The 18,200-nt window shown below is 41.0% G+C and overlaps 1 protein-coding gene across 1 annotated transcript in view; it reads left to right on the top strand.

Annotated features, from left to right (window-relative positions):
* Positions 1 to 18,200, top strand: part of LOC149244723 (DEAD-box ATP-dependent RNA helicase 22-like) — a 283,017-nt gene that overhangs the window by 112,775 nt on the left and 152,042 nt on the right. Inside the window, 2 exon segments of the mRNA XM_089374971.1 lie at positions 7,927 to 8,177; positions 8,180 to 8,253. Of these exon segments, the coding sequence (XP_089231097.1) occupies positions 7,927 to 8,177; positions 8,180 to 8,253 (325 nt within the window).

The following is an 18,200-nucleotide window of genomic DNA, read 5'->3' as shown; positions in this document are numbered from 1 at the left end:
TGGGATCAACATCCTTGTCTTCTGATGCATCAATCTTCTTCCAGTTGGTGATCATTGGAGTAGCCATAGGTCTACAGTCCTCCATCTTGAATCTCTTAAGGATTTCTGTAGCATATCTCCCTTGCCCAAGGATGATCTCTCCTTTTTGCTGCCAAACTTCCAACCCTAGGAAATAATGCATTCATCCCAAGTCCTTCATATCGAATTCTGTGGCTAGATTCTTCTTGCAGTCCTCGATGAGTTTGGATGATCTTGTCAGAAAGAGATCATCCACATACAATACTAAGATCAGCGACTCATTCTCTACGACTAGATAGTAAAGATTTGGATCTGTGTCACTCTTGACAAATCCCATCTTTTGCAAGTAGCCATCGATTTGACCATACCATGCTCTGGGTGCCTGTTTCAGCCCATATAAGGCTTTCTTCAACCTGCATACATGAGACTTCTTCTCATGTGTCTCAAAGCCCTCTGGTTGTTCAATGTATACCTCTTCTTCTATCACTCCGTTCAAAAATGTCGTTTTGACATCCATCTGATGAATCTTCCACCCCATTTGTGCTGCAAGAGATATCACGGTTCTAATAGATGTATACTTGGCTATTGGGGCGAAGGTTTCTTCTTAATCAATTCCTTCCTTCTGAGCATACCCCTTAGCCACAAACTTGGTTTTATATTTCTCAACATTGCCGTCTGCAGCGTGTTTGATCTTGTAGATCCATCTCAAACCTACCACTGATCTGTCTTGAGGTCTTGGCACTACCTCCCAGACATCGTTCACCATTATGGAGTTGTACTCCTCTACCATCGCATCCAGCCAAACTTGATGTTGAGCTGCCTCTTGGAAATTGGCAGGCTCCCCATCCTGAGATACTAATGCTTGATATCTATCGCGCTGTTTTCCCTCCCTCTTATTGTTTCTTGGCGCTTTGATGAAGTCCTCTGCATCTCGCAGAATCTGACGAACTTCCCTACTAGTTCTTCCTCTGCCAGCAGGTGCTTCTTTTAACTCCTCCTCATCATGTGAATCTTCCTGACCTGAGGAAGAATTCTTTACTTCCGTTGGTTGAAGAGGTTTAACCAATGGCTCTTCTTTTGACTGCTCCTCGGAAGACATTTCTTGAGATTTTCTGAAAGCCCTGTCCTCCACGAATTTCATATCTCGTCGAACCACTACCTTCCTGCTCCTTGGAAGATAGATTCTGTATGCCTTAGTGTTCTCGCTATATCCCACTAGATATCCTTTTTCCTCAGTTTGATCCAACTTTTTCCTCTTTTCCTCGGGTACACGATAATATGCTAAACTCCCAAATATCCTGAAATGAATGACTTCAGGTGTCTTCCTTGTGAAAACTTTCTCTGGAGTAATCTTGCCCAATGCCCGATGAGGAGTCCTATTTTGAACATAGACTGCTGTGTTGCATGCTTTTGCCCACAGGAATTTTGGCATATCCTGATCATACATCATGGCCCTAGCTGCTTCTACAATAGTCCTGTTCTTCCTTTCTACTACTCCATTCTACTCTGGATTGTAAGGAGCTGTCCACTCTCTTCTGATGCCCTCCTTAGCACAAAAATCAGTGAAGTCCTTATTGACATACTCTCCACCATTATCTAAGTGCAAAACTTTTATTTTTTTCCCAGTCAGATTTTCCACTAGAGCTTTGAACTCTTTGAATCGACAGAAAACCTCGTCCTTGGTTTTCAGAAAATAAATCCAAGTTTTCCTTGAGTGGTCATCAATGAAGGTAAGGAAGTACTCGGCACCACTAAGAGCTTCAGTGGACATAGGTCCTCAAATATTTGAGTGTATCAAACCTAGTACACTCTTGGCCCTGTTTTTACTTCTACGAAATGCTGCTTTGGAATACTTTCCTAGAGCACATCCTCTGCATACATCATCTCGTTCCATACTAAGATCCGAAACTCCAGTTACAGTGCTCCTGAGAATTCTCAGAGCCCCATGGTGCAAATGTCCCATTCTTTTGTGCCATAGTTTGTTCAAATCCTTGTCTCCATCACTGCCTATTAGTGCCATTGGTGATTCTAGTTGTAGTCTATACAAGTTGTTACTTTTGATCCCGATCTGCACTTTCTTTTTCCAGCTTGGGTGTTTGATGTATACTTTCTCCTTGATGAAGAAGACGTCATAGCCTTTGCCTTGAAGTTGCGACACAGAAAGTAAGTTCATCCCCAATCCTAGTACATGCAACACATTGGTAGCACGGAACCGCTCTCCCGATTCTGTTTGAAAAACTATGGCACCCCTCCCTACTGGAGTACACTTTGCCTTGTTCCCCATGGTGATCTGAAAGTTCATCTTCTCCTCCTGATAATCTGAGAAACATTCCTGGATTCCCATCATATGCCAAGACGCTCCACTGTCTATATACCATACCTCTGATCATGCAGAACTAGTCATACAAGCCACTTCTTCTTCCAGCCTGGAAGCCAACATAGAGAAATCGAAATCACTTTCTCTTATGCAATTTTTTGAAAATCTATGCGAGTCTCCTGACGTAGATGCCTCTGCATCATGGTCTCTACCCATAATTGATTTTCCTTTCCTGTCTTTGATTACCTCCTCTGATACCATGTGAAAAATCTATCACTGAAACAACTGAGTTACTTTACCTACTTATTTTCCATTAAGTTATTTATGAAATTTCTTCAATAAACATTAAAATAAATTCTGCTGCAGATATCATGCCATAATATAGAAACAAACACATGCACAAGAATCAATGCATTGACACAGATATTTTGGACAACAGTCCCCAGAAAAACCCAATGTAGGAAAACCGGTGTAGCAAGGGAGGATTTTATTATTTAGCAATTCTTCAATACAACAAGGTGCCAAACTGGCTTACCCAACAAAGAGAAAATTCTCCAGCACTTCTCCCAGTCTCTGTGTCAGCCTGGCTGACCTTTGCGTAGCTCTCAGACTCTACGTCAGCCCCTGCTTCTTTTCGTCATCACTAGGCCTCTCTACGTCACCCACGTAGGCCCTCCAGTGACAGCGCAGTCTGCTGCTGCCTCTGCGTTTGCCTCTCCAATGTCTGCGCTGGTCTGCTGGTGTTGTTCTCGACTCTCTATTCTGTACTTATTGCCTCATGCTGCTCTCCAAACCACTAGTTTGAATTTCTCAGCTAACCCCGCTCTAGAAATCGAACTGACTGGTCTCCCTCAGTGTGTTCTCCAACTGACCCTCAAGCCTCTTCTTATACTTTTATCGTTGGTCCATCCATGACCGAGATTAAATCTCTAATCAACGACTAAGATTAAATTTGGCTTGATCCATGACTTTTGGACCCTATATTAATACCCATTAATATTTTATTTTTCCTAAGTTTAGACTTAGGAATTTCATTAAAAATATTAATTATTTTAATATCTCCCAAACCGGTTAGAATTTGCCCAAACCATTTATGGGTCTTGGAGATCTCATGTGCTTTAGCCTCTCCACCAATTTTCATGGCTAGAGCACATCCGATGCTACCCCAAATGAACACACTGCGTGGGCCCTCCTGGCCCAGCGTCACTCCTCCTTGGTCTGCGCTGCCTCCTCCGGTGTATCTCTACCTCTCTCTGCTGAGTCTTCGGGGTCCCAGAGAAGATCCTCCAACCTCAACTATCCCTGCCCCTCTGCTGCAACTCAGCTCGCCTGTTCGGCTTTCTCAGCAAACCTCGCCCTCGAAAAATCGAACTGACTTATCAACTTGGTGTATCTCCAACTGACCCTCAAGCCTCTTCTTATACTTTTCCTTTTGATGAATCAATGACTGAGATTAAGTCCCTAATCAACGTCTAAGATTAAAACATACTTGATCATCGTCACTTAGAAGTTTCTCACCCATATTCTTATTTATACCCATTAATATTTTTATTTTCCTAAGTTTAGACTTAGGAACCCATTAAAAATATTAATTATTTTAATAGCTCCTCATCTGGGTGGAATTTCTCCAAACGATTTCTGGGTCTTAGAGATCTCATTTGTTCTAGCCTCTCCACAAAATTTGGAGCTAAAGCATATTCGATGCTACCCAAAATCAACAAAGGATCTCAAGGCCAAATGCCATGGTCAAATGGGTAGCAATGATGAGGAACCCATTAAAAATATTAATTATTTTAATAACTCCTCATTCGAGTGGAATTTCTCCAAACAATTTCTGGGTCTTAGAGACCTAATGTGTTCTAGCCTCTCCACAAAATTTGGAGCTAGAGCACATTCGATGCTACCCAAAATCAACTAAGGATCTCAAGGCCAAATGCCATGGTCAAATGGGTAGCAATGATGAGGAATTCTACATATTGGGTGTACAAATGAGAGGAGGGAGGAATCATGGATGCATGTGTTACCTCGGCCTTTGTTTTTCCACCACTATTATTGCCTATTGTTTTTTCTTGATTTTTCTTTGTATTACTATTTGAAGCTCTAGGAAATGAGAGCATGCTCTAAATGACAAACAATAGTTGTCGAAAGGAAATTGCAGACGAGAATCTGTGGTCGGAAGGACAGGGAATGCGGGCCATGACAGTGGAAGCAGTTCGGATAGGTGAAACAACGTAGAGCGGAATGGCAAATAACGATGGTGTATGGTTGTGCAACAGTGGAATTGACGACAGGTACAGTGACACAGGGGAAACGACAGTGGAAATGGAAACGTAGGGGTAGCGGATTCGCAGGGAGCAGCGACAGTAGGGACACAGTGGTGGAGCATGAAGATTTCCGACAAAGAACAGTGGTTTGTTGCAATTTATCTTAGTTGCGAACAGGGATGAGTGGACGAGTGGGTGCCAGTAGATAGCGAATTACCAGCCGAGGAACGAACTTGCTCGGATGCCAAATGGAGTGGATAATTAATTGAATGCTTGAATGAATTTCACATAGAGGGGCCCCTGGCTTATATATGGCCCAAGGTGCCTTTTCATGGAAGGGCATGATCTCCTGAACGTGCCCTTTCCCTAATCAAAATACAGTTACATATTTCAATTTTTACATAACAGCGGACCATCTTTTTTATCTTATAATTTTCTTTCTTTTGTTTCTTGCTTGTGGCAATGATATGCTCTTTTTTTCTTTTAGCTGAATCAACCTTTCGTGGCAACATTTCTAGGCCCGACCCAAATATGTGGAAAATGGGGGGGTGTGCTAGATCCCAATGGACCCATGGTCAAGTGGACTCAGAGAAGGAAGGTGGAATAAGGGCTTGTAATGTATGAAGGGGAGTGATAAGTATAACTAGGATAGATGTGACACACTATATCAATCATGGATTCCTAAGGAGTGCTCCTTCCTCTAAAGCAATAAGTCATTAGAGGTAGTCCCACTGAATTAGGATAGAAAATTAACCCCCCATTTAAGTGAAGGGAACAAAACTATGGTCAAGATCCTTCTTTCTTCCATGTCACACCACAATCCATGCCAAATGCCCAAAATACAAGCAAGCTTAAGCACCCCAATTCAAAATGAATAAAGTACCTTTTGACCAGAAGCCCACCTTCCAACATGTGATCTTGACAAATGGATGAGGGGACATATGACTGATGTAGGTGGCGAAGATATGAATGGCACATTGCATCGGCTACAAGGTGGCTCTCAGGGGCTACTGGCCGCCGACTAAATGAGATGACTAGGAGAAAATTTTTCATATGGGGTCATCCACTTTTGGTGCGTAACACACCATTGATCAAAGTATCTGTTGATGTTGATTTTTGGTAGCATTGGATGTGCTCTAGCCATGAAAATTGGTGGAGAGACTAAGGCACATGAGATCTCCAAGACCTAGAAATCGTTTGGGGAAATTCCACCTGGATGGAGAGATATTAAAATAATTAACATTTTTAATGGGGTTCCTAAGTCTAAACTTAGGAAAGTTAAAATATTAATGTGTATTAATATAATATTGGTGAGAAAGCTCTAAATAACGAGGATCAAGCCAAATCTAATCTTAGCCGTTGATTAGGGACTTAATCTTGGCTGTTGAATCGTCAACAGGAAAAGTATAAGAGGAGGCTTGAGGGTCAATTGGAGACACACCAAGTTGATCAAGAATTCGATTTTCTGGGGCAGGGTTTATTGAGAAATCGAGTTAGTGATTTGTTGCAGCGAGGGGAAGTTTGGCAGAAGGCCGAGAATACATAGCAGAGAGGCAGAGAGAGTGCCAGAGAGACAACGCAGAGCCTTCGAAGGTTGATGCAGAGGCAACCAGGACTGATGCAGAGGCTGAGGAGGCCTGCGCAGAGGATGCAGAGGGCCAAGAGGATGATGTAGAGGCAGCGGAGGATGACGCAAACAGCGCAGAGGGTTGCAAAGCTGACGCTGGGCTGAAGAGGCAGTATTGAGGAATTTTCGTGGGGCAGACTGAGAGCTGGTTAGCTGACGCAGAGCCGTAAAGGGTGCCACAGTCTCTGGAGGGTGACACAGTTCCTGAGGGTAGCTTGGAGCAGCTTTCGCTGTCCAGCTAAGGGAACAGTGGAAGTCACTGTGAGGCTATTCATCTGGTTGTTGATTAGCCGAAATATCTGTCTCCGAAGAAAGGTACTTCTGCCAAGGAAAATATTTTAAGGGTGAGCCATTTTTGGCACCCTAGTTGTATTAAGAAAACTGCATAATAATAAAACCCTCATATCTGCTGCACCGGTTTTCTTGCATTGGGTTTTTCTGGGGACTATTGTCCAAAAATAACGGTGTCCCTTGTGTTGTCTCAGTTATTTCAATTGTTGATCTGTATATGTGTGAAGGCTGCATTTGTGTTTATTTCAGTGTTTATATTAATAAATAACCTGTTAATGGAAAGAACAAGTAGGAGATAATAAACAGATAATGCAGTAGGGATTTCTGATGTGTCAGGCTTAGAAATTTCCACAGTTGAGTGGTAGCCCACCTTTATAATGGTGAGAGGTACAGTGGCTGCTGGAGATGAGGGAGGAGCTGGCATTTCATCATCATCAAGCTAATGTGTAGGGCTGCTGGCTGGCTGGCTGTCCAAAATAAGATAAAAGTTTTCTCCTAGTGGATTTCCCATTTTGGTGGGTAACACAGTGGCGTAAATTTTTGCATTGATAGTCTACACCGGACTAGGTCCTAAAAACTATCGTTACTTTGCCTAAATCTCATCCATCTGTGAAAAATAGACCAGCCAAAAATAGACCTGAAAATCATGACCTCAGATTTTGCTAAAATGCATACCATGAGCTAATCTCCATTCGGGGTCTGTATCCATATAATTTTCTTGCTATTTTTACTACATTCTAAAAATATAATTTAAAAAAATAGAATTTCACAAAAAATAGCAACTCCAGTTCACCTCAAATTTGAACCATGAGCTTATCTCCTCAATAGGTATCCAATTATACTATCCTTTGCTGTTGAAAATGACCAAGTTTCTAAAACTGGAAACTGCTAAAAATAGCAGGATCAAGAATATGAAAGTGCCCATTGGATTTCGCTCGATCCTCCATGCATGTTCCTGCATCTGCATATGACTCTGATGCATGGGAAAACTGCTAAAAATAGAACACTGGAAACCTGAAATAAAAATATACTAATAATAGCATAGGGTGTGCCATCTCCCTGAAACACTGGTCTCTCAATACTCTTTGAATCTCATACATTACAACTCTGGAACAAAGGAAGGCTGGAGAAAAGCTCTGCAATAAACTACCCATATGGCTAAAGTACTCATGAACGGTTGATGCTGAAAGATGGCCAGACCAACCAGTCCAGCCAGTAATGTACCATTGAACATATGCTGGAAAATAACACACATATTTATGAAGGAATATCTGGTGTTAAGAGAATGGTTGGGGCTTGTATTGATTGTCTAATTTATTTAGAAAAAAAGTTAATAATTTTTTGAATATTTTGATATTAGTTATTCATAAGTTGGATTCTTAAACATGGATTTTAGTTCTTATTTCCAGGTTGGAGCAGCGTTGGATAGAAGTCACAGTAGAGACACAAGTTGAAACACTTATCAATTCAATAAAAGAGGGTTGGGCATTTAAACAGTCAGATTCAACTGCTACTGTGAAGCGGACAATGGTTTTTGCAAACACTGTAAATTCAGTTGATTCAGTGGCTAAAATCTTGCTTAGAGATGGTATTGAATGTATGCGTTATCATAGAGAGACTTCTTCAGAGGAGCGTGCAGAGACTTTAAAAGTTTTTCAAGAGAAAGCGGGGTGTTGGTGTGCACTGATGCTGTTGCACGTGGTCTTGACATCCAAAATGTTTCACATATTATTCAGGTCTTCTTTATTTCTAACTTATGACTCAAGTTTGTGATGCACTCTTATAATTTTTACAGGGTTTACATATGCATTAAATTTAAATATTTATAATGGATATTTATGGTGATATCCAATTGGTCATTTATTTGAAATTTGGGAATGTTTTTAGAAGTAACACATTTTAACCTTTAGGGCTTAGAGCCAGTTCCTTGAAGGTTTGCTTGACAGTAAATAATGTAAAAAAATTGAAGTATATTTACTCTCTAGATTGTTACTGCAAAATCTAGCACCTTAGTGCAAAGCCTCACAAAGCAACCTAGATTGAGTGCAACAATGGGAGAGTTACCACTGTCACTTCAACAACTACTCCCCTTCTTTTAGTGGTTGGATGCAATCCACCACAAGGGAGGCTTCCCTAGTAGATCTTATGGATCAAGTAACCAAATTTGATTTAGGGTAAATGTGCCTTGAGGGTTTTGCAACAAGATTTACTTGGGAATAATTATGCAATAATTTTGCTTCTAGACGGATTAAGACATAATATCAAGAGAGTGGGTACAAGGGTTTCTATGGGTCAATCTAAACGCTTAGGTCAACCTATAGAGGGTCAAATAAGTTTCCAAACACATACAATCAAGAAATTACAGTTTTCTGTCACAAACTAGGGGTTTTAAATCATAAATTGTAGCAAACAATTAGTCTATAATAACAAGAAGAAAAAACCTTGGAATCTATAATAAGTGTTGATTTTTGTTAGGGCTGTGTTACCCACCACCTGTGGGTGATATTCGTAGGAGAAATTTTTCTCCTAGATGGTCCTCAGTGGGCAGCCAACAACCCCTTGCAGTGGCCAGATAGCTCTTGTGTCACTATCTATGGCCCCTGAGCCAAATATATGCTCCCTCACCCATCTGTTATGATCGTATGATTGAAGGTGGGCCTTCCAACCCCGAAGGTATCACTTTTCATTGTGGAGTTGGGTATTTTTGTTTATTTATCATGAACACTTCTGGGCATGGATTACTGAGGGGATTCAGATGAAAGAGTGGGCTTGTTTTGTATTCTTGTCTTCTTTGTCCAATTTGATGGTTAACCTTGTATGCTAGTCTTGTAGGATCTCTTTTATTGGCTACTAGCTTTAGGGGTGGCATTACATGGGAAATCCTGATTTTGGTTGCGTGGTCCCTCTTCCCAACAACATATACATCACTTTCTTCCGCTCATTATAACCCCTTTCACCATATTTCCTATCCGGGTCCACATTTGTCCATTGGACCCGCAAGGAGTTAGCTTCCCCCTCCCCTTGTTCATCCCTTGGGTCAGTGTTCGAACGATGCCCCGGAGGTTGTGATGCAACTAAAAGAAAGGAAAAAGCATAATTTGGCCACTCTCAACAGGAAATGTACCACAAAATGCAAAAAATGGTTGGGACATACAAATTTAACACGTGGACAAAAGTCGACATGAGCTCTACCCCCTATCATTATGACCATCATCTTGGTTTCTAGGGCCCCTTATATTGCCCCCCTACATCATTAAGGAACCCATGATTGTCCCAACCCTTGGTGGGCGATGAACTGCCCCACCTAAAGGGGGTATTCGCTGCTGTATCTTACACATCATGCTCTCATCCCATGGAGCCCCGAGCAGTTATAAAAATAAAAATCAATTAAAGGCAAAATACATATGAAGAAGGGTGGAAAAGCAAATGTCAAGGTAATTCATGTACCACGATTTCTCCCTCCTACATTCATACACCCAAGTGTGGACTTCCCTTATTATGGCTACCCTTGTACTGTGGCATGTGGCTTGGAGCCTTCCCCTGATGCCCCACTCCATTCCATCATTATATCACATGCCACCTGCCATTTGATGGATGTACCATGGACATGTCACTCCCCTTAGAGGTTGAAACCACCTAATAGGGTCCTTGGTTAACCTTCTTCTTGAATTTGGAGACACTTGTATGTTCTAAAGTCCATTATGGAAGGGCATGCCACTATGAAGTGTCCACTTGGTTCCATGATTTGTAAGTTGATTTACTCAATTGCACTAATGATTTGTTGTATTAGAAGTTGAGGGGATGCATTGGATTTTTTATAGGATTGTAGGCGTGTCTTCATCTTGGGTTTGGTCTCCCTATACGGGGGTCCAAGCCCTCCAGAGGGTCATATTAGTGTTTGTAGGGTGGGCATTGAGAGCCATGGGCCTCCACCATAACAGAGAGCAAATTGCCACATTAGGGGATCCTTCAGTTGCTTGCCTGTGTTCCATTTATTTGACGATGATTATGCACCTAGACCATCTTACCCAGTTGGCGACACCTTTGCACCACACACTTGGTAGTGGATCCAGGGCCTAGATGAGGATGTGTCTCACCATGGGAGACAAAAGTAGGGCTTGCGTCATTCTTCCAGCGCTTACAAATGAGATACAAGCTTGTTCGATCCATTTGGATACCCATGAAGTTGTTTTTGTGCCCCCACAACCACTTTGAGGCACCACAGGTCATTTGCTTGGATATCAAGGGGCCACCCCATTTATCACTATGTTTGGAGCCCATCCATTCATTTTAGCACATATTGGACTCCATTAGGCCTCTTCAAGGGCCCTTCAACCTACTGTATCTATCATTTTTCCCTTTTGAGAGACTTTGTTTTTGTATTATGGAGCTATCTTGGTGGGTTTGTCACAAAGTAATGTTATTTTTGCACAATATATTATTAGTTGGGGCATCATTAGGCCTAATTAGGCAAATCAAACCCTTAGAGGATGATATAAATTGATGAGAGGCTCATTCTCCTTTGACCATCACTTGGATTTGGATCATTGTTTCTTCTGGAATTTCGCTATAGCTGTTGGAGGACAAATTGGAGATTTTTTAATGCATTTTAATGTTTGGGTTAATGCTATTCTATTTTGGAGCTTCTCTCTTGCAAATGTAATGGATGAATATACTTTTTCTGCCATGTAAGTTTCTCTTTTGTGCGGAATTTTCATTATATGTTTAATGTATGGAACACTGCATCATGTTGTTGCTTGTGCTCTAAATTATGCGAAAATCTTGAATCAGTATGGTAGTCTTGATCTATTGCATGCATTATCCATTGGGTAAGAAAAAGCGAATGTTCCTAGGGGTGATTTTGAAAACCTAACCCTAAAACTCCATTATTTGACAAGATGAAGTATAAATCCTTGTTGTAGTTGGGTAGCTGCATCACTAGGCCATGCGACGCTGTAATTAGGCTCCTTAATAGAGTGAAAACTTAAGTCAATCTCATTTTTGACTCCATTCTCCCAATAAACTAGATACTGGTATAATCCTTGGTGATCATCTTAACATAAATCTTTTCACCTCCCTCTCTCTTTTTCTAAGCCCTAACCCTAGTATCTCCTAGGGAATCACACGAAATTCATTGTATCCATCCATTTGGTGAGTGAGTTGGTCCATAGTTGCACTGGGGTGCCCTCAAGGGCTCCACAAATTTTGAGGTCAAGCACGTGGTTGAATTTGGAATTATTCCAAGCCCTAGCTCCAACTCCATTCTTGGCTCTAGGTCTCATTTTGTTAGTGGCTTTATTAGGGATCATCACACTAAATCTCAAGACGAATCCAATCTCTTTGATCCTCTTCCTCTCCCTTACTTGGTCAAGACATTTTGTTTAAAGTTTCACCCTAAACCCTTGATCTCGTTTGGGTCCTGTTGACCTTGCCGTCTACACCTACCTACAGTTAGTGAGAAAAGCCTTTAACCCCACAAGGTGTGGTTGGTGGCAAGGAACCTAGAGAAGGGGCTGTCACCTATTCCCAACTCTCTCTGTTTAAGCTATCTCCTAGGTTAGCTATGGGGGGTGGTCCCTAAAGGAAAACTAAGTTAAAGATGTGAGTTTTCTAGGAGAGTTGTTAGAGTTAAATAGATTACTTCTTAGGATTTATAAGCAAAAATGATATGAGAAATAACCATCAATACATAAAATAATCATAAAGCATATGAAAACTAGTGCCTTCAAAGTATTTCTCTTTAAAATGAAATTGTATTTGCTTAAATTAAGTGAAATGCTTTCAAATGGAAAGCAAGAATAACCCTTTAAAATGCTATTTGCATATGAAAACTCAAACTATCAAGATAGTAAAAATTTGAATACTTTGCAAGTAAAGTAAATGTGATGAAATAGTGCTCTTGGTTAATTTTATTACTTAGATCTAAAACAAGATTTCAATTTGAACTCTTGATTCTTAGACTTCATCCTCGCCCAAAGCTTTGGGTTTCACAGTGAGGAGGCCATAGACGTAGAGAGTCCCTAAAATGTCTATTCAACCAACTTAAGTTGGAGGTAAATTTTAGTTATGCTCGGGGCATGTAAGTAAATTAACCAAACAATGAAAATGAACTTCAACTTGAAATGTACTTGCTTGACATGAAATAAAATGTTACTTTATGGAGAAAATTTGCCCAAATACTTGATGCATGTAAGATGTGTTTAATGTTGAAGCATAAGTAAACTTGAAACTATGTTTAAGCCAAATAGGATCAAGTAAAACGTGCTTGCATGAATAGATTACAAAGACAAAGAACAAATGATATGCCTTGTCAACAATAAGCTTTGAGGACAAAACTTTTTGAAGAGGAAGTGTTAAAATTGGCAACCAGGGCAAAACTTCATGTGGGTCATCTTATTCATGGCTAATAATATTTTTATTAGATTCCTCTCATCGAGAGGTGTAGGATTGATATAAAGATCATCCAATTCCGATAAGTATTCATGGAGATATGAATTTATTTTGATTATGGAATTATTATCAAGCCGACCTACAACTCATGTAGGCTCAGAAGCCCAACAGTCGCATCTATTCACCCACCAACGTTGTGTATAAATATAAGAGGACTTTTCCTCATTTAGGCTCACTCATCTCATCACATCTCTCTCTCTCTACTGTGCAGATATGAGTCTCTTCTCTACTGTGCTGAAATGGGTCTCTCTCTCTCACACATGTGAAGCCGGAAGCTGTTGAATTTGAAGCTGCAACTGCAGAAGTAAAGATTGACTTGTGTGGCCTAGAAGATCTCCTCTTTGGAACTGCGCTGTAGGTTCATCTGAACCTCCTTTGAAAGCCGCAACTTTTGGTGGTGGAATGAAGTCAATCCGATGAACGGTTTGCAAGATATCGACTGCCCTAGTTTGAAGCCGGAAACTGCTGAAACTGAAGCTGCAACTGCAGAAGCAAAGATTGACTTGCATGGCCTAGAAGATCTCCTCATCTGAACTGTGCTGTAGGTTCATCTGAACCTCCTCTGGAAGCCGAAACTTTTGGTGGTGGAATGAAGTCAATCCGACTGTCGGTTTGTGAGATATGGTCTGCCCTAGTTTGATAATGAAGCCGCTAATGCTGATGCTACTGATCTAGGGTTTGCTACTGCTGATATGAATAAGATTTATTGTACTATTTCTCTCTGCTGAATTATTGAAGATAAAAGAAGATTTGATCAAAGGGTTTCCCCACACATTGTGGGGTTTGTCCCTGGCTAGCCGCCACATCTTGTGTCTCTTGTCTTGGCTTGTTTTCTGTCGATCGTTTAATGTTCTATCTGCACTTTACTTTATGTACATGTGATTGCTAATCGGTGGAATATAATAAGAAAAATAAGTAAACTATTATAAGCATAGAACATACCATAACTTAACAGGAAGACAATGTTTGTAGGTTTAACTCTGTACAGAACTTAACTGCAAATAAATTCTTAAAAATAGAAAATAAGCAATGGTGAAAGCATAAAACATAAAACATATATACACAGATATTTTCCGTTGGATCTCAAAGCCGGGACTACTATATTGATTTTTCATTATATTCCTTTCAATGTTATAATACATATATATATATATACATGCTGAATCATCCATCAACCCCAATCCATTAACCCTGGATTAGAATATAACCGTAGTTCCCTTGACCGGATCTACAAGATACTATGGGCAGAAAACCATCATGCCCAAAACCACGTGATCCGAATTGGATCCATGAAGAAAGTCAGAGAACCATGACTGTATCAAATCAGGACAAAACTTCAAATTCAAAGAGCATGAAGCAATCAAAAACACCTTTGAACAGTGGCAGTTGGTAGCTAGCGTGGAACGACGAGGACCTTGGTCAAAGCACGTTGACCGAGGTCCATGGAGACTGCGCAGGAGGTGAAACTAGCCCCTGGGAAGCCTGGATTGGGAAAAGGAGGCAGTTTTAGCGCTAATCGCGCATTGCTGGGCAAAACCCCTCGAGAAGGAGAGGCCCCGAGCGCTCGGTCGCATGGGAGCTGGTAAAACCGTGGGGAAAAGGCTAAAGGCTAAAGACGGGATCTGCGCTCCAAAAACCGACGATATTTATCGTGGGCACCCTTGGGAAGTAAGTAGATTTGGCGAAAAGGGAGAGATTCCACTCAGCGCTCGACGCGTGGCAAGCGGAGGAGAGAGAAAACTGCCGCTCATCGTGCGCTAACGGTCAAGCAAGTCAACCGTGCGAAATGAGCGAATGGCGTCAGATCTGGGGGCTCCAGATCTAACGACTAAGAATGCGCTCGATGGAGAAACCGGAACTGACAGGGGATTAAGCCGCGATCTATAAGAATTTGAGGTCCGATTTGACCGCCAAGGTGGCAGATGACTCATTCCACGACGTAATCGAAGAATCGAACTGATGGGGAAGAGCTGGACAGTTCGTAGGAAGACAAGTGGCCACTCCATGTGAGCCTGATCATGACGTCGAGACAGGGAACTCCAAGCGAAGCCGCAACAGGCGATCCGACGGAGGTGGAAGGGGAATCGAATAGCCATGAGAATGACTGGCCTTAAAGCCATGAATAGACAAAGTAGAAAAGACACGGAAGACCAGAAGACACCGAGAGGAAGAACAAAGAAAAGAAGCCAGAGAAGCGAAGAAGACAGTGAAGCAAAAAGCAGAACGACAGAGGGCCGAGCTGACCACAGGCAGCGTCGAGCACCAGAGAGCTTGAGAGGTTCAAGCCATCCTTGAGAGGATCTGTCGGAAGCTGAGCACCACATTGGGCTCCTTCCATTGTAGACCAGAGAGGTCAAAGAGCTGGTAAGGAATAGAGTCTGTGCACTCTAGTGGCTTGGGGAATCCAAGAACCACCCTGCCAAGCAAATTTTGTTTCAGGAGACTCATATTGAGCTCCTTCATTGTAATTCTCTGCTTTAAGACACAATAAAAGAAGGCCACCATTGAAATCTGGACCGGAGACGTAGCCCTGGAGGATAGGGTGAACTCCTTATTAACTTGTTGTGTTCTTGTATTTGCTTATTGTGTTCCTTTGCTGTTTTCCATATTCCCAGTGTTTGTGTATTTTGCAATCTAATCGATCCGTTGCCTAAAATAACATAGACACACACCAACACATGAGTCTGTAATACCTTCATTCATTAATTCTTTAACTGAGGTCACTCATAGGGTGATTTTCAGATCAAGTGGTATCAGAGCTTTAGGCTGTCAAGGTTAGACAAGCTTGTGTTGGTTTAGCTGTGAATGCTCACTAGATCAAAGCTCAGATTAGGAGAAGGAGAGTTGGTCGAAACTAATCCTGAAATTGGGAGAGTCTATCCTCGGAAGACAATATTAGAGTAAGGTTCTATGGGGCCAGACCCTCCATTCATAGAAAGTTTCTTAGCCATAAAGTCCATGGTAGAAGAAATGTATAGGGACTTTAGAAAACATAAGGATGAATATTCATCAAGTTCTAAACAAGACAAAGAAGAAGATGAGTCTCACTTCCATGACCACTCCAAAGGAAAAGGGAAAGAGGAAAGCTTTCTCACACCTCCTAATAGCCTTGTGCATAACAAAAATGCATCTTTGATCAAGTTAGATGTTAAATTTGATTTGCCTATATATGATGGAGAGCTAAATGCAGAAAAATTGGACAATTGGATTAGACAAATTGATGTTTATTGCGGAGTACAGAACATCGACTCAGACAAGAGCAAGATTCAGTTGACAAGCCTACGCCTTGGAGGCATTGCCTTGGTTTGGTGGGAAGGTAGAACCTAAGCTGACATGAAAAGACATGGGAAGACTATCTCTATCTGGAGTGAATTTGTGTTTGCAATTAAAAAGCAGTTCTATCCATTGGCCTACATGCAACAAGCCATGATGAGTTGGCAAACTCTTCGACAGTTGAAAGGGCAAAGTGTGCAAGGGTACACTCAAGAATTTAGAAAGAGAGCATTGATTCTAGGAATCTCATTAGACTCACCTGGAACTCTTTTGAAGTACATTGGTGGTCTACACAGCTACATGAGGCATACCATCCTCATGTTTAATCCCACTAGTATAGATGAGGTATCTGTACAAGCTACTCATCTAGAAGCTAGAGGAAAGAATGGAAATCTAGAAGTTGGGGGACCATCCCAACCCACTGTAAGCAAGAGCAAGGAGAAAAGAAAGCAGAAGTGGAAAGCAAGGAAGGCTAACACTGCACAAAAAAGCAAAGCTTCATGCATTCACTGTAAAAAGGATGGGCATGATGATGAGCATTGTTGGATTCTGCATCTAGAGCTGAGACCTAAGAAGTTCGAGGGCAAGAAGAAGAAGACTGCTGTAGCTATTCAGAAAGATTTGGGGTCAGACTCGGGAGATGAAACAACCATTGCAACCACCAGTATCAAAGGTAAGAATTCTGAAGCATCTACTAGTAATTCTGCACAATCTATTATTGATGAAGAGCATGAGAGAAAAAGACATGAGCTTTTCCATATTCGAGTTGTTTCCAAATATCAAAAGATTGATACTTTGTTTGATAGTGGCTCACAAGTAAATTTAATTTCTAAAGCAATTGTAAAGAAATTGGGATTAGCAACTACACCTCACAAGAAACCATACCCATTAGGATGGTTGAATGATAAAGCACAACTACAAGTGACTAGACAGTGCAAAATCAAGTTTTCTTTTGGGTCAGCATTTGTAGATGAGGTTGAGTTAGACATAATTCCTTTGGATATATGTGGAATTGTTTTAGGAAGTCTTTACTTGTATGATAGAAAAACTATTTTCTATAGAGCTGAGAACAAGTATCTACTTGTTAAATATAGAATTGAATACTTTGTAAGAGCTCATCAGCTCAAGAATAATTATACTCTCATAAACTCAGGGCAGATGAAAAGAATGATAAATTCATGCAAACAATTCTTACTGATGGTTGTAAAGGAAAAGGAACCTGATAAAACCATTATATTTGAGGGCTGTAATGCTAAATAGCAAGCTGATATAGAAAAGGTTGTTTCAGAGTATGATATCTTGTTTCAAGAACCTAAAGGTCTGCCACCCAAAAATGAAATAGTACATGATATTATTTTGCAGCAAGATGCTCCATTGCCTAACATTGGAATGTACAGGTTGTCTGCTTTAGAGAATGCTGAAATCAAGAAGCAGGTGCAAGAGTTACTTGAGAAAGGGTTCATCAGGCCTAGCACATCACCATGTGGGTCACCAATTGTTTTGGCGAGAAAAAAAGATGGCTTGTGGAGAATGTGCATTGACTACCAAGCACTGAATAAGATAACAATAAAAAATCGTTATCCCCTTTCTCGCATAAATGATCTTTTAGATCAATTGAAAGAAGCTGTTTATTTCACCTAGCTAGACTTGCACAGTGGATACCATCAGGTCAGAGTTGCAGAGCAAGATGCATGGAACACTGCTTTCAAAACAAAGCAGGGATTGTATGAGTGGTTGGTTATGCCTTTTGGCTTGACCAATGCTCCTACTAGTTTCATGAGATTAATGAATGATGTACTTAGACCTTTTCTTGATGATTTTGTTATTGTGTATTTGGATGACATTCTGATTTTTAGTAAAACATGGGAAGAACACTTAAAGCATGTTAAGCAGACATTAGATGTTTTGGAAAGATGAAAACTTCATGTTAAACTCTCAAAATGTGAATTTGGCAAAACAT

This window comes from Pinus tabuliformis, chromosome 8, assembly GCF_031772625.1.
Source record: "Pinus tabuliformis cultivar Carrire ecotype Pingquan chromosome 8, CPIR1, whole genome shotgun sequence".
NCBI classification, from domain to species: Eukaryota; Viridiplantae; Streptophyta; class Pinopsida; order Pinales; family Pinaceae; genus Pinus; species Pinus tabuliformis.
This window is presented reverse-complemented; position numbering and strand designations above follow the sequence as displayed.